Source organism: Vulpes lagopus, chromosome 21, assembly GCF_018345385.1.
Source record: "Vulpes lagopus strain Blue_001 chromosome 21, ASM1834538v1, whole genome shotgun sequence".
NCBI classification, from domain to species: Eukaryota; Metazoa; Chordata; class Mammalia; order Carnivora; family Canidae; genus Vulpes; species Vulpes lagopus.
Genome location: NC_054844.1, coordinates 2,311,317 through 2,335,684, shown reverse-complemented (window position 1 = coordinate 2,335,684; position 24,368 = coordinate 2,311,317). Strand labels below are relative to the sequence as shown.

Here is a 24,368-nt window from a genome sequence, read left to right as displayed (position 1 = left end):
AAGACTCAGGAGAGGATGAAGTAGAGAACAGGAGATTCTGCCTAATGTAATCACTGAGATCAAGATAGAATCTCAGCTTCCTGCTAAGAACCTCTCCCTGCTCCTCTACACCTGAGTTTTTTTGAATATTATGTATTATTTCTTATAACAGCTGTAGTGAAATAGAATTTGCGTGCCATACAATTCACCATTTTCAAGTGAATAGTTCCGTATATGAATTCACAAGATTGTGCAACCAGCACCACGGTCTAATTACAGAACGTTTTTGTGACCCTATGAAAAAAACCCTGCAGACCCATTGGTAATCATCCTCCATTCCCTCCTGCTTCTGAAACCCTAGGCAACCAATACTCTTTCTGTCTCTATGAATTTTCTTATTATGGACATTTCATATTAATGAGATCACCTTTTGTATCTAGTTCAGTACAGATACAAAATGCTAGGGACACCTGCCTAGCTCAACTGGTAGAGCGTGTGCTCTTGATCTCGGGGCTATGGGTTCCCGCCCCACATTGGGTACAGAGATTACTTAAAAATAAAACCTTAAAAAAATGCTACATGATTCACTTAGTATAATAATTCAAGTTTCATCCACATTGCAGCATGTACCAGTACTTTATTACTTTGTATGGCTGAATAATATTCCACTGCGAGGATGATGCCACCTTTTGTTTACCCATTCATCCACTGATGGACAATATGAGCTGTTGCCACTTCCTGCTATTATGAATAATGCTTCAGTCAACATTCATGTCTAAGTTTTTGTGTGAGCATGTTTTTATTTATCTTGGATATATCTTAAGAATGGAATCACTACGTCATATGTTAATTACATGTGTAACCTTTTGAGAGTTGCCAGAATTTTTCAAAGCTTAAGATTTCCACGAACGGTACATGAGGGTTCCAGTCTTTTCACATATCTTCGCCAACTTACTAGTTGCCTTTTATTTTAAGATTTTATTTATTTTAAAGATTTTATTTATTTGAGAGAGAGAATGAGAGGGGGTGTGGGCACAGCCATTTCCATTGGCTCTCCCCGTAGGGGCAGAGAGAGAGGGAGAAACAGTCTCCCCGCCAAGCAGGGAGCCCAACATGGGGCTCCATCTCAGGACCCTGAGATTATGACCTGAGTCAAAGGCAGAAGCTTAACTGACCGAACCACCCAGATGTCCCTATTTTGTTTTATTTTTAAGATTTTTTTTTTTTAAGCAGTCGCTATACCCATCATGGAGCTTGAATTTACAACCCTGAGATCAGAGGAGTTGTGTGCTCTGCCAACTGATCCAGCCAGGCGCCCTATTCGTGGCCTTTTTGATTCTAGCCGTCCTTCTGAGTGTACAGTGGTATCTTATGGTGATTTTGATTTGCATTTCCCTGGTGACTGAGTATTATTTTTTAGAGACATTTTTATTTTTTTTTATTTTTAAAAATATTTTATTTATTTACTCATGGGAAAGAGAGAGAGGCAGAGACACAGACAGAGGGAGAAGCAGGCTCCATGCAGGGAGCCCGATGTGGGACTCAATCCTGGGACTCCAGGATCATGCCCTGAGCCAAAGGCAGGCACCAAACCGCTGAGCCACTCAGGGATCCCAGAAACATTTTTATTGAAGTGGAACATGGATCATATGAGTTTTTAAGTGGTTCACTACAGAAATAGAGAGGAACACGTTTCACATTTTCTCCTGGAAATGATCTGGACATTTGGAGAGACTTTGCTGAGTGTCCTGCAGACCTGGTTCACTTGAGCTCTAAGTTGGGAGGCAGTGTGGACCCCATGGAAGACAGGGAAACAGTGTGGATTGTTCTGGACTTTGTAATTCTGCCTCACTTTCCTCCTGGCCTTTTCTACTATCTAGCTAGATGATGGCAACAATGAAAGAGACAGACGTGTGGCCCACGGAGTGGTCAGAAATTGGCATCTGCGAGAGGGAGGTTATTGCAAGGCTGCAGAGCCCCACTATTGGTCCTGCGATTTCCACTGTAGCTCGTTCTGTTGGTCCCACGGGTCCCCTAAACTCCTTAATGCCCATGTCCCCTCTTTAGCTCTGCCTCCTAAGAATCTACCCACCACATACGCTTCCCTGGGTACTGGTGTGGGCCGAGGCCGGAGGGATTCCTTGTACTCTGTGTTCAAGGGCTGGAGGAGGCACATTCCTGCTCCTTATGGAGAGGTCTCTAAGCGGCAGAGCAGGGGACGTGGCCTGGAAGTGTGGAGGCTTCCCCTGACGGTGTTTCCCGCCCGGGCGCGTTACGGCGGCGGCGGCGGCGGCGGTGCTGCTGGCCCGGGAGAGGGAGGGGCGGAGGAGGCCCGGGCCGCCCCGGGAGCTGGCGCCCCCCCGCCCCCCCCTGCCCCAGGCCCCCCCGCCCCCCTGCCCCGCCCCAGGCCCCCCCGCCCCCCCCTGCCCCGCCCCAGGCCCCCCTGCCCCCGCCCCAGGCCCCCCCGCCCCCCCTGCCCCGCCCCAGGCCCCCCCGCCCCCCCTGCCCCGCCCCAGGCCCCCCGCCCCCCCCTGCCCCGCCCCGCCCGCCCCGCCTGCCTCGCCTGCCTCGCCTTGCAGGGAGCCGGGAGACCGCCTTCGCCTACGCGGTGAGCGCCGCGGGCGTGGCGGACGCCGTGAGCCGGGCCTGCCGCGAGGGCGAGCTGTCCACCTGCGGCTGCAGCCGGGCCGCGCGGCCCCAGGACCTGCCCCGGGACTGGCTGTGGGGCGGCTGCGGGGACAACGTGGACTACGGCTACCGCTTTGCTAAAGAGTTCGTGGACGCCCGCGAGCGGGAGAAGAACTTCGCCAAGGGGTCGGAGGAGCAGGCCCGAGTGCTCATGAACCTGCAGAACAACGAGGCGGGGCGGAGGGTAAGCTGGGGCTCCCCGCCTCGGGGCGGGGCGGGGGGGCGGGGCGGGGCGCCCGGGCCGCGCGGGCCTCACCTCCCTGCAGGCCTGACCCGGACGCCCGCGGGCCTTCGGACCTGCTCCTCGAGGCGCCGTCCCGACAGGGTGCGCGCGAGCGTCGTGCTGCTGGACCTTGCTTCTTTCCCCACGGGACGGCTGTGCCGGGAAGACTCAGGCTCCGTGGCGTCAGGATTCCAGGCGCTCCACGTACAGGTCTTGTCTCGACCCTCGTAAGGAGAGCAGCCAAGGTGGCTGGAAGCTAAGGCCATTGGACCCAGCCTGGGGTTTATGAGGTGCAGAAGCACAGCTGACTTTCTAGGGCGGCTGTCATGCGCATCCACGCCCAATCCAAAAGCACGTGTAGATGCTAACGGCAAACACCCTTTTCTTTAATTTTTAAGATTTTATTTATTCATGAGAGACACACAGAGAGAAGGAAGAGACACAGGCAGAGGGAGGAGCAGACCCCCTGTGGGAAGCCTGATGTGGGACTCGATCCCAGGACCCCGGGATCACGCCCTGAGCCAAAGGCAGACGCTCAGCCGCTAGGCCACCCAGGTGCCCCACGGCACACAGACTTCTAAACGCAGAGTGCCCTGCAGAGGGGAGTGGAAAAGATAACCATCTTCTGAAGGTTGTCTGTATGGCCAATCTCAAGTGAGACGTGACTGTTTTTCAGCCTCAATTTCAGTAGAAACTAAAGTGTGGGTTTTGAGGTGAACATGGTTTACTGCCTGTGCAGAGCATGCCTGGGCCACACTCTAGGTTTCCTTGATGCTATGCCAGAGAGCGTGTGCCTTCTCTGCCTGCACCCGGCTCCTGAAGACCTCCCCTGAGTGCACACTCTGTCTCCATTTCCCTTGGATGCACCTGAGGTGGTCTGCCTCTGCTGCAGGATACCGGGAGGCTTGCTCAGTCAGACACTCTGCCTTCTGCTGGCTCAGTGTTTTCCCATGTGGAGGGGAGTGTGAATGTGCATCAAGGTGTCTCTCTCTCTCTCTCTCTCTCTCTTTTTAAAAGATTTTATTTATTTATTCATGAGAGACACAGAAAGGCAGAGACATAGACAGGGAGAAGCAGGCTCCATGCAGGGAGCCCGACATGGGACTTGATCCCAGGTCTCCAGGATCACACCCTGGGCTGAAGGCAGCGCTAAACCACTGAGCCACCCGGGCTGCCCTCTCTCTCTCTCTTTTTTTAAAGATTTTATTAATTTATTTGAGAATGAGAGCAAGCAAGAGAGCACAAGCGGGGGGGCGGGGGGCAGAGGGAAAGGGAGAAGCAGACTCCCTGCTGAGCAGGGAGCCCAGTATAGGACTCCATCCCATGACCCTGAGATCATGACCTAAGCCATAGGCAGACACTTTACCAACTGAGCCACCCAGGCGCCCCTCCAGGTCTCCCTTATAGAGAGATGTTAGGTCTGAGTGTTGGGTGGTAGGGGGTTGCTCCCGGCACAGGGCTAGGGGACCACAGACCTCTCAGGAAACTACTCAGACTTCTTTCTAGGAGTGTTGTCCACATTCAAGTCTGTGTCAAGACAGCTGGCTCAGGGGCCCAAGCAAGATACTATAATGAGACCAAAGATGAAATAATTAAACAGTGAGACTAGCAGTTTTTTGACAAGAAATCAATCCAGAAATTTAATGTGGGTTCATTGGTGATTCAGTAACAAGATATGGATATAATTCTAGAAAAGTGCTTACTAATTCAAAAAATCGACTCATGTTTCACAGGCACACATATCAAATAAATGTAATTGAAATGTCTTATACAAATTGGGATCTGTGATGTTGGCTTGGTGGATGCTTGTGTAAACTTAGTGTCCTCAATAGCGTGATGTCAAGTCGAAATTAGAATTGGTCATTTGCCCAGTGTCTTCCTTTCAGAGCCCATGTCCAGAGGCTTGATCTGGGTGTGAGCAGTGGTGTTAATCTGTGGCGGGGTTGGGAGTTGAGGTTGTTGCTCTGGTACAAACCAGGGCACGGAGAGCAGCCGTGGCTTAGATGACCTTCCACTCTAAGGGCATCTGTGAGGCCACCTCTGTTCCCCAGGACTTCTCTGTGTGTGGCAGTCTGCTTGGCAGTCTTTGGGTATCTAACCCAGGAGAGACTGATTAAAAAAAAAAAAAAGTTTAAGATATTCACTTTATGTCCCAAACGTCCAAATTCTATTCATTTTTTAAGATTCCAGTTCAGATACCACCTACTTCTTACAACTTTTCCCATGCCCTATAACTAGTGGTCTCTCTGCGTCTGAACTACAATAGGGCCTTGGCTACCTTTTGGGCTCTGGCTTAGTTCCCCTCCTCCCCCTGCCCCGTATTCTGGGATCTACCCACAGCTCTTGTAACAACTCTCTGTGTTTTGCATGGGGAGGCCAGTGCGAGTGGAACATGCAGAGCAAAGTTCCTGCTCTGCCACCAAGAAGAGGTCAAATTCATGGAAGGTCGTTTCCTGTGTCCGCTCTGTGCTGTCCTGGGGGTGTTGGTGGCAGATGCCGAGGTGACTAGGCTTTCATCCTGATCTGGGCTCGTCTCAGTCACAGTCTTGACCTCACTTCTCCTGGCTCCTCGTTTTATTGCCCTTAATTGTTTGTTTGTTTGTCCTGACCCTTATCTGGCCCACCTTCCTTCCATCTGCCTTGTTTCTCACTCACACACCTTCCCTGCCTTCCTCAGTCCCTCGCCTCTCCCCCCAGCCTCCGCACCTCTTCCACAGCCTTTATCTGTCTGCTCCAAGTGGGGGATTCCTGTCCCTCTCTAATGTTTATCCCCTCTCCAAGGAACAGGCCTCCACCATCAATCACCATCTGAGGCCAAAGGTATGCACCTCCCACCGCCTCACACCTACACAAAAAATTCCTTAGGGAAGACTAAAACAGTGGCAGGGATTGCAGATTCCCTGGGTTGATATTTTACAGCCAGTTAGAGATTTTATTTTCAAGTTATCTCTACACCCAACATGAGGCTCAAACTCACAACCCTGAGACCAGGAGTCACACACTCCAACGATTGAGCCAGCAGGGCACCCCAACTAATTTTTTTTTTTTTTTAGTGGGATACCTAGGATCTGACATCTTGGCCACAGAGTAAATCTGAGGCATACTTTGCAGGAAACTTCTCTTGGCCTTTGAGAGTCTCTAGTAACCCCATTTTAGACACTGATGGCCAGAGCAGTGGGTGGATATTGCCTTGTCTGTCACTCAAGGGCTCAAGCATTTTCCAGATAAAGGCTGTCTAATCCTCGTGACATTCCTATCAGTTACTGAGCTCAGTCACACCATTAGACAGTGCAGAAGAGGGACTTAGGGCTTTGTCAGGAGGCAGGATCCAGAACTAAGAAAATGTTTTTAAAATTAGCTTTTAGGGGCGCCTCAGTGGCTCAGCTGGTTGGGCATCTGCCTTTGGCTTGGGTCATGATCTTGGGGTCCTGGGATCAAGTCCTGCGTTGGGCTCTCCACTCAGCAGGGAGTTGGCTTCTCCCTGTCACTCTCCTTCTTTTGTTCTCTCTCTCTCTCAAATAAATAAATAAAACCTTTAAAAATATTTTTTTAATCAGCTTTTATTGCTTTTTCAATTAGCAGGAAAGGCTAAAGATTTGGATTTCTTTTCTGCCTTCTCCTGTAAGAGGAGCTTATATATATTATCAATAATAAAATATTTAAAAATACAAGTATTACAGTGTCTTTCTTCACAAAGGAGGACCAGAATGAATGTCTACAGAGTGAAGATCAGTGACACTCTTCCTCTTGGATTTGTTTTATACTAATGCTTCTGTTCTTACTCTGTGGAGTCTTCTTCATCTGTCTTTCCTCTAATCTCCCTAAGTGTTGGCTCCCAGGAGAGATGCTTATCCTGTCCCATTGGTCACTTAGTGGCAGAAGGTTTAGGCCCTAAATGTTTCCTTCTTCCAGTGGTACCGGATACCTGACCTCCCTGGCTACACCAAGTACCTTTTCCAGAGGAATGTGAGGCCCCAGCTCAGACTGGCGGTGGGGGGGGAGGGGGGGTTGCCAGAAGAGGGTAATTGCAAATTGCAGACTCCGTCTTTGAAGTGCCTGTTGGGATGGGGTGTTGGTTCCTTTATGCCCTGGGCCTGGAGCTGGTACCTTTAACCTTGGGGAGGAGCCTCCTTCCTTCTCAACTGTAAGCCGTTTTTAAGCCCCCAGATTGGAGTGCAAAAGCGCTCGTCATTCTTGACTCCCTTCTGGGTGGCCCCAAACAAATTATTGGGCCTCTCCAGAACTTCAGTTTCTCCACCACAAAATAATAGGAATAATTCCACACCAGAAAAAAAATCAGGAAGAGTTTTGACAATTGTAATATGAGCTGATGATGATGAAGCTATTTCTTGCACCTGCAGTGGTCTCAGTGCAGTGCTGAATAAAGACACAATCTGGGAACTCTTGAAAAGAAATCTGTGAGAAACCTTGAAAAATGAGTCCCGACCCAGTTAGTGACAATGGCTGTGGCATAAGAAAGTGTTCTGCAGCAGGCTTGCATTTTTATCCTGCCATCTGTATGCCTGGGCCCACTGCCAAGGCCATTTGACACAATGCATCAGGATGCTTTCATCGAAAAACATTTTGGAAAGCAGCATTCTGATCTACTTTTGCTTTTAAAATTTTGATTTGGGATAGCCCAAGTTCAAATCCACTCCACATTGTCGTGGTTCAGTGGCTTCAGGTGGATTTGTTTTTGGAAAAATCACCCCTGTTGGTGCCTTCCCCCCACACCTGCTCTTGCTTGACACAGGGCTCCACCCTCTTCCTCTGTACTCAGCCTCTGGATGTCTGGGAGGGTGTCTGCGGGTTCTGGGGTGGAAGATAATGGTCTTGCTCTTGAAAGTGGTGTGGTTTGTAGCAAGGCCCCTGTGACTCCGTGGAGTTAATCACCAAATATTAACACAGAAAAAGGGACTGTTTAGTTCTTAGGCAATTTGGCAGAGTCAGGGATCCCTGGGTGGCGCAGCGGTTTAGCGCCTGCCTTTGGCCCAGGGCGCGATCCTGGAGACCTGGGATCAAATCCCACATCGGGCTCCCGGTGCATGGAGCCTGCTTCTCCCTCTGCCTATGTCTCTGCCTCTCTCTCTCTCTCTCTCTGACTATCATAAATAAATAATAAAAAAACAAAAACAAAAACAAAAAACCTCAATCTTTAAAAAAAAAAAAATTTGGCAGAGTCAGGGAGAGCTTTTGGCAAACTGGGGGCCATGCCAGCAGGCTCTGTTGCAGGCTGGTAATATGACTGGATTTTTTTTGCCCGAATGTACTCCATATCATGCAAAAATTGCACATGGTTTGTTGGTTGGTATTTGTTTGAGACTTTGGTCAAGGTAGAAATATCTTTTTTTTCCCTGGTGGTAAAGATGATACATTTATCATAACAACTTTCAAATAATAAGAAATGGACACACTAGACAAAGCAAGTGCACAAAATGCCACCATCCTTATAGCTGACCAGACATGGACTTTGCCTCCTCGGTGTTTTTCTAGGTGGTTCTCCTTTTATCTGCTTCCAATCAGGATAACTGAGCTTCCTGGAAAGATCTTTGAAAAACTACTCCTCCCCTGCCCCCCCACACCAGCTTCAGTCCCCTTCCGTGTTTGGCCTCAGGTGCCCCTCACCACCCTCTTGACATCCTCCACCAGGGATGCTCCTTCTTATTGCCTTCTTTCTGCTCCCCTCAGGCTGTGTATAAGATGGCAGACGTAGCCTGCAAGTGCCACGGCGTCTCAGGGTCCTGCAGCCTCAAGACCTGCTGGCTCCAGCTGGCCGAGTTCCGCAAAGTAGGGGACCAGCTGAAGGAGAAGTATGACAGCGCAGCCGCCATGCGCATCACCCGCAAGGGCAAACTGGAGCTGGTCAACAGCCGCTTCAACCAGCCCACCCCTGAGGACCTTGTCTATGTGGACTCCAGCCCAGACTACTGTCTGCGCAATGAGACCACGGGCTCCCTGGGTACCCAGGGCCGCCTCTGCAACAAGACCTCGGAGGGCATGGATGGCTGCGAGCTCATGTGCTGTGGCCGTGGCTATGACCAGTTCAAGAGCGTCCAGGTGGAGCGCTGCCACTGCAAGTTCCACTGGTGCTGCTATGTCAAGTGCAAGAAGTGCACCGAGATCGTCGACCAGTATGTCTGTAAATAGCCTGCAAAGGCCCCCTCTTCTGGCCTCTTCTCCACTCTGCCTCACAAAGTTTATATTATATAAATCTATATAAATCTATTATATATTTGTATAAAGAAATGGATGGATGATAAATAATTAAAAGAAGAAAATGGAAAGGAAAAGCTTATTTAAGAGATGCTGGAGATCTTTGAGGATTGAACTTTGCTGGTTCTCTACTCCCGGCAGATGGGGCAAGGGGCTTCTCCCCCTCTCCCTCTGCCGGGGACTCTCAGGATGTAGGGACTTGGGGATATTCACTGCCTACCCACTATGGCCTTAAGAAGACGAGTGGCGATTAGATGGAGAAGATGGTTTTGTCTGGATGTCTGGAGTCTTTGCTGGCTGGATGGCTGCCCTGTGACCCCCGTCATGAGGCCAGGAGGCCCTGTGCAAGGTGGCAGGAAGTCAGCCATGTCATGTCTTCAGGGTCTTGTCCAAAATACCGCTTGGTTCCGTAAAAGGGTCCAGTGCTTTCTTACCCTTTCACTCGGGTGCATCCCGGCAGAACCCAGAGTTACAGGAATGAGAAGAGGCCCGATGTCATCTCTGACAGGTGACCACAAAGGGACCTGCACCTCCCCAGACCCCAGGCCTGTCTGTCCAGTGAGAATTATTCTCCCTCCACAGCTCACTGGCTCCTGCCACCAGCTTCCTGCGCTGAGGAGCACAGGGGTCAATTAGCCTGACATGTTAGGAGAGACACGAACTGAATATTTGTGCCCTAGCTGCAGAGAGCCAGGAGCGTAACTGGTCCGAGTGCTGCACTGTGCTCCCACAGGGAGAGGAAACGGGATGCTGCTGTTGTCACTTCCTTCACCGTGGAGACCCCCCAAATGACAGGATGTGTGGCCTGGTCAGGCTTGGCTGGCCTGGCTCGCTCTTGTCATCTCTGCCCCAGATATACAGTTTCTCTCTGACATTAAACCCCCTTCACTGGACTTCTCTCCCCTTCCTTCTTTGGACACACGAGTATCTTTCATGAGTCTCCTTTTATTTTTGATCTGATCCTCAGAACCTTGCTACCCAGTGTGCGTGTGGAAGAGGGTAAGGAAATGGAAACTTTTTAGAGCTCTAGTCTGGTGGTTGGAGACAGAGACAGAGGACTATGAGGATAAGGTAATGCACTGAAGCACTCGCCCCCAGGGCCAACGCCAATTTGAATACTCATAAATGCTAGCTACTACTATTAGTATTATGAACAAAAGAATTCAGAGATTAAGGTTTAAACCTCATGTTTCCCTTCCCTTCTTCCATCTTACAACTCACCCGGTCACCCCCTGGTCTGTTCACTGGGTCTTTGGGAAGGCACAGGTTATGGGGACACTCTGCTGGCTTCTCTATGTTGCCGTCTCCAGTCTCGGACTCCAGGATCTGGAGCCAGGAGAGACAGGAGGGCAGAGCTCAGGGATGACCCAAAAGGGAGATGTTATATCCTAGAAAGGGAGGAGGTAGTTCCTGGGACACCTTGATCCAGGTGCATTAGAGTGGCCGGCCTGCAGGTGACCCAGTAAGTCACCCCACAGAGAGACACCAGTCTTATTCTAAAAAAGTCTACTGGGGAGATGGTGGAATTAAAGAGTCAACTTGGGTTATAATGAGCAAATTATATTTCAAAACAGTCTAAAAGGGATTCTGTCTGGATTGGAATCATGCCACGTATACCACTTGTCTCTTTAGGGCCTAAAGAAGAGCCTTCTGATTTGTCCTCAAAGGACATCAGACCTAGGGTTATTTCACCTTATTCCTCACGCTATTACTCAGATTCCTTTGGTTGACATTTTCAAGATGAATAGTCCACAAGAGAAAGTGATTGAAGCCTACTGGCCTACAAAAGATGCAAACCATGTCCTTGGCTTCATTAGTTGGCATTTAGCCAAACTAACTTGGTCACACAGATCGACGATAATAAGGGTTTTGAACACTGGCTGGCACTATTGCTCTTCCCTACATCACCCTTGTAACTCCTGGAGGGTTACCTTATGTCAGGTGCTCAAAGTTCATCTTGAGCTTTTCGGCCTGAAAAGCCAAAATCCAGTTCATCTTTAGCAACTTCAGGAAATTAGCTGTGAGGGACTGGTCCATAGAAAGCGACTTTCATGTTCATGAAAGGAGGTGCATCATCCCCATTATGTTGAGGTCTTCCTGCAGAGTCATGGCAAGGGGACTGAGGAAACTTTAAATGTTTTCTTTCTGACCTAAGGAGGAAGTCACATGTTTGAATACCAGTGTAATTGTTGCAGCCACTGACAACCAAGGTTAGGAAAGATTTAATCTTCAAAATAGATTGGGGTGTAGTTATAGTTACAGACATGTTAAGTCCTGGTGGACTGGCAGTTGTCTATGATGTAACCAGGAATGCTGTAGGAATGTGGCTGGAAAATATGAAGACCAACCTAAGAAAACGAACCTCTGCTTGGAAACCACATGTTAGAGCAGGGACAGAATGTGCGGTCAGATCTCCTGCTCCTGGGTTTCCAGAGAAGGGCCTCCAAATCTTGAGCAAGTCCCAAACGTCAGTGTGCTGTAAAAAATACACAGTCCTAGGCCTCCTGCATCAGAGATTTTTATTCAGTTGGTCTGGGGGAGCGGGACAGCTGTCTGAATCTTTAACAAGGCCTCGAGGGGACCCTGTGCTGGTGGTCGTCCCGAGACTGCACTGGACCCAGCATCAGGATGAGCTAGCCCATGATCCACAGGGCGACCCTGTGCAGGATTTTCCAGTACCTGAAATTTAATATGATTAACACATGGTCTAACTGAAGGATCATTGCACTGGATGTAATGCCTGGACCAAGAAATCCTAGCCATCCAGGGGATCCTTTCTATCGAGAGGGGAGAGAACATTCTGGCACAGAGCAGAACGTGTTTGCCCTGGGTGTTCTACCTCCCTCCTCTACCTGGGACAGATCTATTACAAATGTGGTAACGTAATACTTGCTTGGCTCTTTGATTGCATATATTCATCTTGCCTTCAAGACAAAATCAGGAGAAAGGTATGTCTGACTGCCTCCATTTAAAAGTAGACAGGAGGGTAGGAAGGCAGTCACAGCTAGGATTAAGGTGAGACCAGGCTCCTGTTCATAAAGGCATCCTGATGAGTCTTTCAAGAACTTGGGTTCAAAACCCTTACTGGTTGTCTGCTCTCTGTCCTTTGAGGTGGGAAACAAAACTTATTAAACTGCGTTTATTCCGCCTGGCTTGCTGCCTCACTCTGGCTTTGTCATCCACGGGAGTTCTAGGGGCTAGCAAGACATCTATGGTTGAGATGGCTCTGCGACATACAGCTCTCCCAGCTGCAGTAGTTTATCAGAGAAGACACCTACGTCTTGGGCAGAGAGCCACACGGTCCCAAGAAGGTGGAGGAAAGTAGTCATTTCCATCTTAAAACAGGCTCTGACGCATGGCCAGATCCCACTGGTACTGGTCACTTGTGCCTCAGGAGAACTTCAGTGTGTGCCTGCATGTCTGTGGGTGGGTGTGGGGGGTGTGCACACATGCCAGGCACACCCATGCATGTAGGAATGGGTGTTTTTCATTAAGTTTGGAGGGGCGATGGGGAGGCACTAAAGGTAAGGAAGCTATAAAAAAAAAAAGGTAAAAATCACTGTCACCACTCTGGTTGAGCTGCTGCAGAATGCGGATTGTTCTGTCTTTACTGGAAGTCCTTGCTGATGATTGACTAGTGATGACAAGCTTCCTATCTCTGGAAGGAATGTTGAGAAGGGCTCACTGCTCTTGCTTGCTAAATATTCCTGTTAGTCCTTTATTATTCAAGAATCCCCGTCCTGTATTTATACCAAAACAATAAGTAAAGGAAGCTTTAATCCCTGGTTTTATGTAAGATCTGTGGGTAGTTTGCCCCTAAGTAGGAAGCTTCTCCATAGATTTGAGTGTCAGACATTATTAGGCAACCCAAAGACTGAGCTCTCACACAGCTAATTTTCTAGATTGTTTGAGAGTTTGGGCATTCGTCCTGTAGATGATCTACATTCTTTGCTTTTCCCTCCTGCTGTCTGCCTTTTGGTCTTCAATCTGTTCATTTGCAGCTCTACCAGAGGCTGCACCAAATCTGTTCACTCGGGCCTCCTGAGTAGTTTTTGATAAATAACTGAGTGGGAAAAGGAGTGGCTAAAATTAGATTTTAAAACTATCTGTGAATTTAACGTGTCACTTGTGTGGATTACCTACTGCTCCCCCTGATAACTGAGAATAGACAGAAGCTGTCCACAGCCACAGCAGGTAGGAAACCACAGTATCTGTCAGGACAGTTTGCCTAGGTGTGGGGCCTGTCAGTAACGCATCCCCTGTCAGGGACCCAAGATGCAGAAGAAAAGACACTATAGGAAGGGTGAACTTTTTTTCTTAAAGATTTATTTATTTATCTTCTACCTTAGAGAGAGAGAGCGAGTGCGCACAAGTGGGAGGAAGGGCAGAGAGAGAGAGAGAGAGAGAGAGAGTGCACTCGAGGAAGCAGACTCCCCACTGAGCAGGGAGCCCCACGTGGTGCTCGATCCCAAGACCCTGAGATCACGACCCAGAGCAGAAACCCAGCCAACTGACCCACCCAGAGGCCCCAGGGTAAACCTTTTTAACCCAGTTTTATCATAAAGCCCAAAGGAATGGGTATTGTTTTAAGTGGCCCTGGCCCTCCAGGACGTGTTCTCAGACCTGGGGCTTGTGCTCTATGTGTTGGGTCAACCAGCCCTTCTGCTGGCATTCGATTTGAAGTTTATGTCCTCCTTTCACATACTTACATCATTTCCAGAGATTGTTTTAGTAGAAAATAAGTTTCATAAAGGATTTTTTTAAAATCTCTTTTGTGGGGATCAGTCAGTGAAGCATCTGCCTTTGTCTCAGGTCATGATCCCAGGGTCCTGAGATGAGCCTCTCATCAGGCTCCCTGCTCAGTGGGAAGTCTGCTTCTCCCTCTCCCTCTGCTGCTCCCCCTGCTTGTGCTCTCTTTCTCTTTAATAAGTAAATAATTTTTTTTTAAAAAAAGAAAATCTCCTTTGTTTCCAGCTGTGTCTCCTAGGACTTTAAAAAGTACCTAGCACAGAGAAAGTGTTTAACAAATACTTGCTGCATGGATCAGTGAAAGATGATTTTTATGAACAGATGAGGAAACTGAGGAAATTAATTGCCTGGGCCACTGAGTAGTTTCTTCTCTCAAAATTGGAAGCCACAGAAATCAACCTGAATCAGCTTAAAGGGAAGGGCGTTGTATAAGGGTTCAAGAGAGATTCCAGTGTCTCTGGGAGCTGAAAGCAGACACCTCTGGCTTGCTCTCCCTCCTCCTCCCTCTTCTTGGTGGGTCCTCTTCCCTTCTGCCTCAGCAGATCAACTTCCTCTGCTCCTCGTGGTGGGAAACGTGGCAGCCAAAAGCATCTGAGTTAACAGGCTCCAGCTGTAGCCATGGTTAATGACTCCCGAATCTCTCCAGACGCCTGTGCCAAATTCCCTGGGGCAGAGGCTCCTGGGCCGGGGCCCTCTCAACCATCCTGTGACCTCACAGTGGTTCAAGTCAGTGAAGTGGAAGGATTTAAGAATTCATTGAAGCAAGAGAAGTTACTCTGTCCTCATTGATTTCTTTGCTGATGGTAGATCAGACAATATGTAATCGAGCTTGTTGCTGTGCATGGAAATGCCCAAGTGTTTACCCTGGAAATGTTCATGAAGAGTCTTTTATCTGTAGAAATGCAGAATTATTGGGCAAGTCCTAAACTCTTCTCAAAGAGGTAAACACATGAGCCCAGCGGTGTGAAGACTTCTGGGAGGAGCTGGATAGCTCCTTGATGTGTCTGATGGAGTTGAGGGAGTGAAATTGTGTTTTTTGTTTTTAAAGATTTTATTTATTTATTCATAGAGATGCAGAGAGAGAGAGGGGGGCAGAGACACAGGCAGAGGGAGAAGCAGGCTCCTTGCAGGGAGCCCGACGTGGGACTCGATACCGCGACTCCAGGATCACGCCCTGGGCTGCAGGCGGCGCTAAACCGCTGCGCCACCGGGGCTGCCCTAGGGAGTGAAGCTGTGAAGAAGTGTATGACTAGGCCTAGTGACAAGTCCTGGCTGACATTTCATCCCACGGATGGAGCAATATTTATACTGTTCTTTTATACTGTCATTCCGGTAATGATTTAGAGTTATCTTCCCTTTTTTTAAAAAAAGAAAAAGGATTTTATTTATTTATTCATGAGAGACACACAGAGAGAGGCAGAGACACAGGCAGAGGGAGAAGCAGGCTCCATGCAGGGAGCCCGACGCAGGACTCAATCCCAGGGCCCTGGGATCACGCTCTGAGCTGAAGGCAGACGCTCAACCGCTGAGCCACCCGGGTGTCCCCATACCTTCCTTTTGACGGTGCCCGTCTACAGCGTCAGTCGCTTCCTTCATACTTTCCCAGGTCTCTGAGGTCCCGAGGACACACCAAAAAGAAATACCCAAGGATTTACAATCCCTTTTTTTTTTTAAAGATTTTATTTATTTATTCATGAGAGACACACACAGAGAGAGTGAGAGGCAGAGACACAGGCAGAGGGAGAAGCAGGCTCCATGCAGGGAGCCAGACGTGGGACTCGATCCCGGGACTCCAGGATCACGCCCCGGGCTGAAGGCAGGCACCAAACCGCTGCACCACCCGGGCTGCCTGGATTTACAATCCTTGTAATAAGGATTACAAGGTTTTTCAGTAAACCTTCCACAGCTCCGGAGCGACACAGCAAACACTTGAAACTTTACACATGCCCTAGGGCTAGCCTATTTGGGTCCTTCTTGCGCTGAGAGCACGAGCCACCCAGCCTTCAGATTTTAAGCTGTGACAGGGAGGACACATTTGTCAGGTAGGAACCAATTCCTCTCACCCTTGCAAGGTGCCGTGTTCCCTCTTCACCATGTGTTCTCCCCGACAGCTCCAAGGGCTGGTCCGCCTGCACCTGCAGGCTGTGGTCAGGCTGCTCCGGCACAGGGCTGGGCCGCACGTCTGTCTGGCCACACGGTGTCGCCGTTCCATCAGTTCTTGGCCAGACATCTTGGTAGCTCCCACCTTAGTTTCACGCTTGGGCAGTGGCATCCTCGGGCAGATGGCAGAAACAATCTGAACAGCAGCAAAGCTGAATTTCAGATTTTTCATTTGGACCAATTTGGGAAGAGTTAGGTGTTAATTTACTTATTTTTTTTAAAGATTGAGTGTGGAAGTAGTGCAGTCAAGGAAACCAATGAGATTAAAAAAATCAAGCTACCATGATGGGGTGGAGGGGTGGTGGAGACAAAAGGAAACCACGAGCACAGTGCCTAGTCCAGCCAGGTGGGCCCCGGAACACAAACGATGACAGTGGAGTGAGGGCTGGGGAGGTGGCTGCAGCCCTGGCACGCATTTAGCTGGGGCTTATCCCCTGCCCCTGGCTGGTTTCTATGCAGCCAAATACTTTGCATGTTTGAAGGTTATCATTATAGAGGTGGGGAATAATTATAGCTGCCAATTATCGGGTGCTTATTGTGTACCAGCTGCTTTAACATACATTGTACATCATTGTCTCCAGACCTCAGTAAGCTAGGCATCATTACCCACACATGACAGATGGGAAAACAAAGACTCAGAGAGGTTAAGTAACATCATTTGACTCACACAGCTAATAATTGATGCTGACACCAGAGCTCTTTCTGGTTCCTCAGTGGATTTCTAGGTAATTGCAGTATATAGTCACCTGAAATAAGAGGTGCCCATTTCCTTCTAAGTCTCAAGGCATGTACAGTAATCTTCCCCATCTGGCCACCATGAATTCTGAATGAGAAGAGTAAGGAAATTTCTTTTGATGGGGCACATGGCAGAGGGAACGTAGTGATCTCGAATCTAAATCTAAAGTAAAAGGACAGGGGTGCCTGGCTGGCTTAGCTGGTGGGGCACACAACTCCCCATCTAGGGGTTGTGAGTTCGAGCCCCACATTGGGTGTAGAGATTAGTTTAAAAAAAAAAAAAAACAGGGACACCTGGGTTGCTCAGTGGTTGAGCACCTGCCTTCAGGTCAGGGCATGATCCTAGAGTCCTGGGATCGAGTCCCACATTGGGCTCCCTGCATGGAGCCTGCCTCTCTCTCCGCCTGTGTCTCTGCCTCTCTGTGTGTGTGTGTCTCTCATGAATAAATAAATAAAATCTTAAAAAAAATAAATAAAAGGACAAGCCATACAAGGCTAATGACAGAACACCAGGCACAAAATGACCAGTGTATATTGACATACATGTTGAAGCAAAGAGAGAACTATTTTTTCTTTGAAGATTTTATTTATTTGAGAGAGATAGAGAGATCATGAGCAGGAGGGAGAAAGAGAAGCAGACACTCCACTCCCTCCATGAGCAGGGAGCCGAAGGTAGATGCTTACCCAACTGAGCCACCCAGGCACCTGAGAGAAATGTGTATAGCTGGCCTTGGGGAGTTACATGCCCAGGACAATGCAACCAGCCAGGCAGCTCACAGTTAGTATGAATTATAGTGCTCCCTCCTGGTGCATCATTATACATAAGAGTTGGCTTTTCTTTTTTAAGATTTTATTTATTTATTCATGAGAGACAGAGAAAGAAAGAGAGAGAGAGAAAGAGACACAGGCAGAGGGAGAAGCAGGCTCCCTGCAGGGAGCCTGATTCAGGAATCAAACCCGGGACTCCAGAAATATGCCCTGGGCTAAAGGCAGGCGCTAACCGGCTGAGCCACCCAGGCGTCCTTTTTTTTTTTTTTAAGTAAGCTCCACACCTAACATGAGGCTTGAACTCACAACTCAGATCAAAAGTGGCATGCTCTACCAACTGATCCAGCCAGGCACCCTGGCTTTTTTTTTTCTCTCTCTCTCTGAAAATCTTAATTTGTTCTGGCAATGTGACTAATATAGCATTAGGACTTAAGCCCTCAGGGTGACCTGGGCGACTCAGTGGTTGAGCGTCTGCGTTGGGCTCAGGGCGTGATCCCAGGGTGCTGGGGTAGAGACTGCATCGGACTTCTCCCTCTGCCTGTGACTCTGCCTCTCCCTCTCTGTGTCTCTCTTGAATAAATCAATAAAATCTTAAAAAAGGGACTTAAGACCTCAGGCTAGGCAAGACGTCCTGGCCCTTGGAAGAAGCACCAGGCTGGCAGATGCAGTAAGATGGACTCCACATGGGAAAGGAATGAGCCGCACAGAGGAACGATAGGGAGGTTTCAGGTGTCCGGACCCAAGCGTTAAGAGGGAGAGAATGAACTGTCCCAGCCTTACTGTGGCATTTAAAAAGAAAAATACCCTTACTTTCAATTATTAGGAAGAGGAGTGAGGGGAAGGATGCAAGTTGCTCGTGGCCTGCCCCTGCCCGGACCTACAGGACAGGACAGGATGTACGGAGCAGAGGAAACAACAGGATTGGGCTAGTGGGAGAGCAAGAGTAAGGAGGGGAGTCACACAGGTCCCTGGGTTGATGAATCAAACCCTGGGCTTGGCCATCATCCTCTGGGGCCAGAGCAGCATGTCTGCCTTCTGAGAAGATGGCCTGAGCTCGTGGGACTGGGAGCATCAGCTTTCCAGCCTTCCCCATCATCCTTCATTACTGGGATTCCCTTGTGTCTCAAAAATCTTGGAGCAGTGAGGTCTCGCTCCAGGAATTTCCTTTCCAGTCAGTAAGCAGCCAAGTCTCCTGGCAGAAATGTCCTTCCCATACGAGGAGGGTAGAAATCTGGCCAGGCCTCAGGAAGGGGCCCCGGAGGCTCCCGGCAGAGAATTGTCACTCTCTACTGTGCTGCTTCCCCCACTTCACATAAAGAGAAATGCTCTTCCGGTTGCCTCTCTCAGGTATTAGGAGTCTGACCTGTGGGTAATAGCGCTCTTCCTAATTCACAAGTGCTCTGAAAATGTCTGCTAGCAAACAGACAAAACCGTGAACTGAGCTTCTGAACTTCTTTCCCAAGGTGCTCTTCCAGCTGTGCAGTCTCTGTGCCAGGACTTACCTCCTCATCCAAAGAAGTAATTTCTATGGCAAGAAAAGGAGGCAACCAGAAATGCTTTTGAATTTCATGACATATTCAGCCACTGAAAGGCCCCTTCCCCAAACTCAGCAGAGCCTTGGCACTTGGCTGTGCTGCTGGTACAGCCAGACTGGTCAGGGCGAGGAGGCTGAATGGGGTCAGAGGTACTTTGGAGACAGAGGGCAGGTATTTTGATGCCAAGTGCGAACATGGAGCTCTTCTCACTCACTTTCTGGGTGTGCGCAGGGGAGCAGCTCACACGGGGTTTCTGGGCTCAGAGCATAGGAGCAAGGGAGTGCTGTGGAGCGAGCAGCTCTTGGGGCTCCCCATCCTCCAGCTACTCAGAGAAAGGAGCCCAGGTCAGAGCAAGACAGGACAGGAAGTTTGAAATGGACACTGAGCAGAGCTTAGAATATAGCTGGTTACTTTGAGTCCAGTCTGAAGCAACACTTGCTCTATCTGGGGTATGGAAATGGTGAGATAAGTGGTTTTGTTCCCCTTTTGGTGGTGGTGGTAAGGAGGGAGACCGTTGTGTGCTGGGCACTAGTTCCTCATTGCTTGCCCTCAATCTGGGCTCCCAGAACCCAGCCAGGACCCAGACCTAGAGATACTGCTGAGTGAATCTGGGAGTGGGGCCTAGGAACCTATGTTTTTTTCTTTTTTTTTTTTTTAAAGATTTTATGTATTTATTTGAAAGAGAAAGAGAATGAGTACAAGCAGGCAGAAGCGCAGAGGAAGAGGAGAGGGAGAAACAGACTCCCCGCTGAGCAGGGTACGGGATGCAGGGCTCCATCCCAGGACCCTGGAATCAAGACCTGAGCCAAAGGCAGACCCTTAACCAACTGAGCCACCCAGGTGCCCCAAGGGAACCTGTGTTTTAAAAAGACACCTTGGGGGGGATTTTGTTCTGTAGCAAGCTTTTGAGAATTGCTGATAGGTTGCTAGTATGACTACCCAAAGTGTTCCACGCATTGAAATGGCTGTTTGCAGGAACAGGTGGGCTTAAAAGAGGTGTGACCAAGGCCTCAGGGTGTTAGAGGTCTGAGGATGGAAACCTGGAGTAAATCGTCCATGTCTACACACTCAGGAGTGAACTGGGAGAGGGACTGGCAAACCGTCCTGGATTAGAATCTCCCAAAAGACTAAGAATGATACAGTCTGTCCCCAGATCCTCCTACATACTAAGCTGTGTGAATATAACCTCCTGAACCCATTTCTAATCTCTACTGTGGTCAGCTGACTCCTCTAGCTTTGGAGAGATGCACAAAGCACAGCGTGCATCAAGCAGCACTGCACTCCGACCGTACGAGACCGTGCGGCTCCTGTGCAGGTCTGGGCAGGTCTGGGCAGGCCTGGGCAGGCCTGATAAGTAACGGCTCGGGAGAAGCCTCTGAACGTTGTGGTTCCCACGCAGCCTGCGCAGGGCACAGCCAGCAACTGCTCAGTGCACACACCCGCTGGCTGTGGCCCAGGAGCTGGCAGAAGCCAACTGGGGCTTCACGTTCTCTAAGGAAAGTCCCCAGGGAGCATTTCCGTTTCTGCCCTCAGCCGTCCTGAATTGGGGCTTGTCACTAAATTAAGAACTCACCCCAATAAAAACCTAGGTAACCTATGAAGTCAACATGACTTTTTGATGGGCGTGGAGACATGGTGCTTTAGTCCCCAGAGCCAGAGAGCCAAATTCTAGTCATCTCTGTCGTCGATCTGTGTAAGACCTTGAACAATACATCAGGCTTCCAGCCTGCTCAGCCCACCCATGGGGGCTTTGTAAGGGTTAGCTGCCACCGAGGAGGAAGTAATATTGAAAACGTACACAGTCCCTTCTCTTGCTAGTCATTATTTCAGTTGTGCTGTTGACTGCTGTGAAAGGACCCAATCATTACAGGCTAGTACCTGTTTTCTGAGCTCCCTATTGTGTTTTCCTAAAGTAGTAAAGAACACTTTCTCTGCCAAACAAACTTTTTTTTTTCCTTTTGGTAACAAAAAGAATCAAGGTGGATATAAAGGATGTCTTTCTAACTGGACAGAGGCTCTTTGTCACCAGGACAGGTAACTGAGAATTATAGATTTCATTCCCTCGAGAAATTTAAGAAAACAAGAGGCATTTAGATGTTCTGGGAGAATTAAGTAGAGTCTGGGGATGGGGAGAAAGGCAGACGTACTCCAGAGACTTGCTTCAGCTACAGGATCCTGTGAGTCCTGCTTCCCTTAGGGAATTAACCAAGCTCCAAAAAAACATTAACAAGGCCACAGATTTGGTGCAGAAGACCCGGCTTCCCCAACAACGAGCTAAATGATCTCTACCAATAAAACAGGAAGAATAATATCTTTAACCTCAAGTAAGATAATAGATGTGAAAACCTTTTGTAAAATATAATCCTTTGAAAGAGTGAGATACTGGCATAGATGTGTTGAGTCTATCGAGGCAAGAGCAAAGAAAACAAGATGTTTTGTTTTGTTTTTTTAGAAAACAAGATTTTTGAAACATGATTTTAACATGTGACATCTTGGGGATTATCTCTTAATTGAAGCCAACTACAAACGCAAGGAATCTAATCTGGATTTAGTTTACTCTTTGGTATACCTGGAAAGCCACTATTCTTTCCTACGTCAACCGTGGTCTTTTCCTGAAAGGGTCATTAACTGAAAAATAAGTGAAAATGTGTAAAATGTATAAAATTTCAAAAAAGTGACAGTGAAAAATTAAGTTAAAAAGTCCCCTACTCTTCAAAAGGGAGACATTTTTTAGAGCTGCAGTCTGTTTACCTTTGTTTCTGGGGTACAAAGATCTTAGGAAACTTCAAAAAGCTCAAGGAACCTGAACTAGAAGCAAAACAGAAGTAGGCTTCTCCTTGGGGCCTTCAGAAAATGTGGATGGGGAGCCAGAGGCTCAAAGGAGTTCTGGAATTTTCTCTGCCTTCCTCCTTGTCTGGCCATCCCGCTCATAGCTCTCTCTCCTCTTTGGCTTCAACCCCACGCCATGGTAATCACAGGACGGCTGAGAATTGGGGAAGTCCTGCTGCCCCCCAAAGACAGTCTGTGATGAGGGAAGAAGATTCCCAGGACCGCGGGTTAGAAATTGGAAGGTGGGCGGGCAGCCCTGGTGGCTCGGCGGTTTAGCGCCACCTTCAGTCCAGGGCGTGATCCTGGGGTTCCAGGATCAGTCCCCACATCGGGCTCCCTGCATGGAGCCTGCTTCTCCCTCTGCCTGTGTCTCTGCCTCTCTCTCTGTCTCTCTCTCCCTCTCTCCCTCTTTCTCTCGTGAATAAATAAATAAAGTCTTAAAAAAAAAAAAGAAAGAAACTGGAAGGTGTTTTTTGAAGAAGACATATTTACACAAGGTGGGGTTTCTGACCTTTGCACAGGCCATGATTTCAGGCACACATCACTGAGTTCTTTGGGGCTGTCCTGAATAATAAAGATTACACACAGCCTTCTTTATCTAGCGGAAATGCCTTCCAATTCTAAACAATTGACTTACAAATTCCCTTTCTGAGAACAATGCCCATTCATGAGTTGGGGACATTCTGTGCAAACAATTGCTGGTCTCAGTCAGAGTTCTCCAGAGAGGGAGGTGGGCAGGGTGTCACCCCTACAGAGTAGGGTGTGCTTAGAAACTTCCAGTGTTTGTTAGGGACACAGAAGCACACAGCGGTGACTGGTCCAGACCTGCCCAGACGAACACACCCTGTACATGTGATAGTCACAGGCCCTAACATCGTGTCACCTAACCTTTACTCGGAGTTGAAGAATATTGGGTAATTGTGACCTTTGCTGAGGACACAGTAACACAGCTTCAGGTATTAACCAGGGCAACAATGCTAAAGAAAAATTACCTGCCAGGTAGCACACTTCTTATTTTTTCCTGCGAAGTTTTTATTTTTTAAGATTTTATTTTTTATTTTATTTTATTTTAAAGATTTTATTTATTTATTCATGAGAGACGCAGACAGAGGCAGAGACACAGGCAGAGGGAGAAGCAGGCTCCCTGTGGGGAGCTCGGTATGGGACTTGATCCCAGGACCCTGGGATCAGGTCTTGAGCCAAAGGCCACCCAGGTGCCCCCTAAGATTTTATTTTGAAGTCATTTCTTTCTTTCTTTTTTTTTTTGAAGTCATTTCTATGCCTAGTATGGGCTTGGAACTCACAATCCCAAGATCAGCCTCACACCCACTGAGACCACCAAGTGCCCCTTTCTTGCCCATCTTTTCACAATAGAGAAGTCAAGAAATTATTTGGAAATCAGAACTCTGAGGTGGTTTTTGTTTTTTTGGTTGTTGTTTTTGTTGTTTTGCATTGCATACAGAGAGTTTTATTTATTTCTATTTCGGTTTATGTATATATAAATGTATATATATATGTATATATATATACCATTGCCATAAGTACCTCTACAAGCTTAAGCTGTACAGCATGGTGACCTGGCTTCCATATATTGCAGAAAAACTGCCACAGTAAGTTTAGTTAGCACCCATCATCTCAGGTAAATACTAAAACAAAACAAAACAAAACAAAATAAACAAATAAACAAATAAATAAATAAATAAAACAAAACAAAAAACCCCAGAGAGATAGAGAGAAATACTTTTTTTCCTTATGATGAGAACTTTTAGGATCTACCCTCTTAGCAACTTTCAAACGTACCATAGAGCCCTGCTAACAGTCATCAGGCTGTACATTACATTCCCAGTACTTATGTATAGAAACCGGGCTTCCTCCAAACCCACAATTTGCAGAGTTCTAGGCAGAAGTAGATTAAGCTTTTGAGGAGCTTAAAGGCTATGCAAGGGGATCCCTGGGTGGCTCAGCGGTTTAGCGCCTGCCTTTGGCCCAGGGTGTGATCCTGGAGACCGGGGATCCAGTCCCACATCGGGCTCCCTGCAGGGAGCCTGCTTCTCCCTCTGCCTGTGTCTCTGCCTCTGTGTGTGTGTGTGTCTCATGAATAAATAAATAAAATCTTAAACAAACAAAAGGCTATGCAATGGGGGTCGGGGGGGGGCGGCAATGAAAAAAATCCTGAATACAAAATTATGACTAGAATCTTACAAAGCAAGAGAGAGGCCCTGGGGTTTAATCCTCATCCACCTCATGTAAGTCAACTCTGGTTCTAGGGGAAGTATGCAGAAGATTCAACGAAAATCTTACAGAGCCTTGAATTACTCATCGTAAAACATCCTCACTCCTTCTTGCCCTATCTGGATGCTGGATTTTCCCTGACAGCGCCTTCTAGTTGCAAAACCGAAAAACTCTCTGAGGGTAAAGGCTCTTCCTTCTCCAGTGCCCCCACGCTGTGGTCTGGCGGGGGGTGCGGGGGGGGGTAGGTGGGTAGGTGG

General features: G+C 48.3%; 1 protein-coding gene across 2 annotated transcripts in view; it reads left to right on the top strand.

Moving 5' to 3' along the window:
- Positions 1-9,996, top strand: part of WNT5B (Wnt family member 5B) — a 109,251-nt gene extending 99,255 nt beyond the window's left edge. For both annotated transcript variants that reach the window (XM_041735956.1, XM_041735954.1), the window contains exons 4-5: positions 2,559-2,851; positions 8,579-9,996. In XM_041735956.1, coding sequence (XP_041591890.1) covers positions 2,559-2,851; positions 8,579-9,037 — 752 coding nt within the window. In that variant the 3' untranslated portion in view covers positions 9,038-9,996. The remainder of the gene's footprint in view (positions 1-2,558; positions 2,852-8,578) is intronic.
- Positions 9,997-24,368: the final 14,372 nt, after the last annotated feature.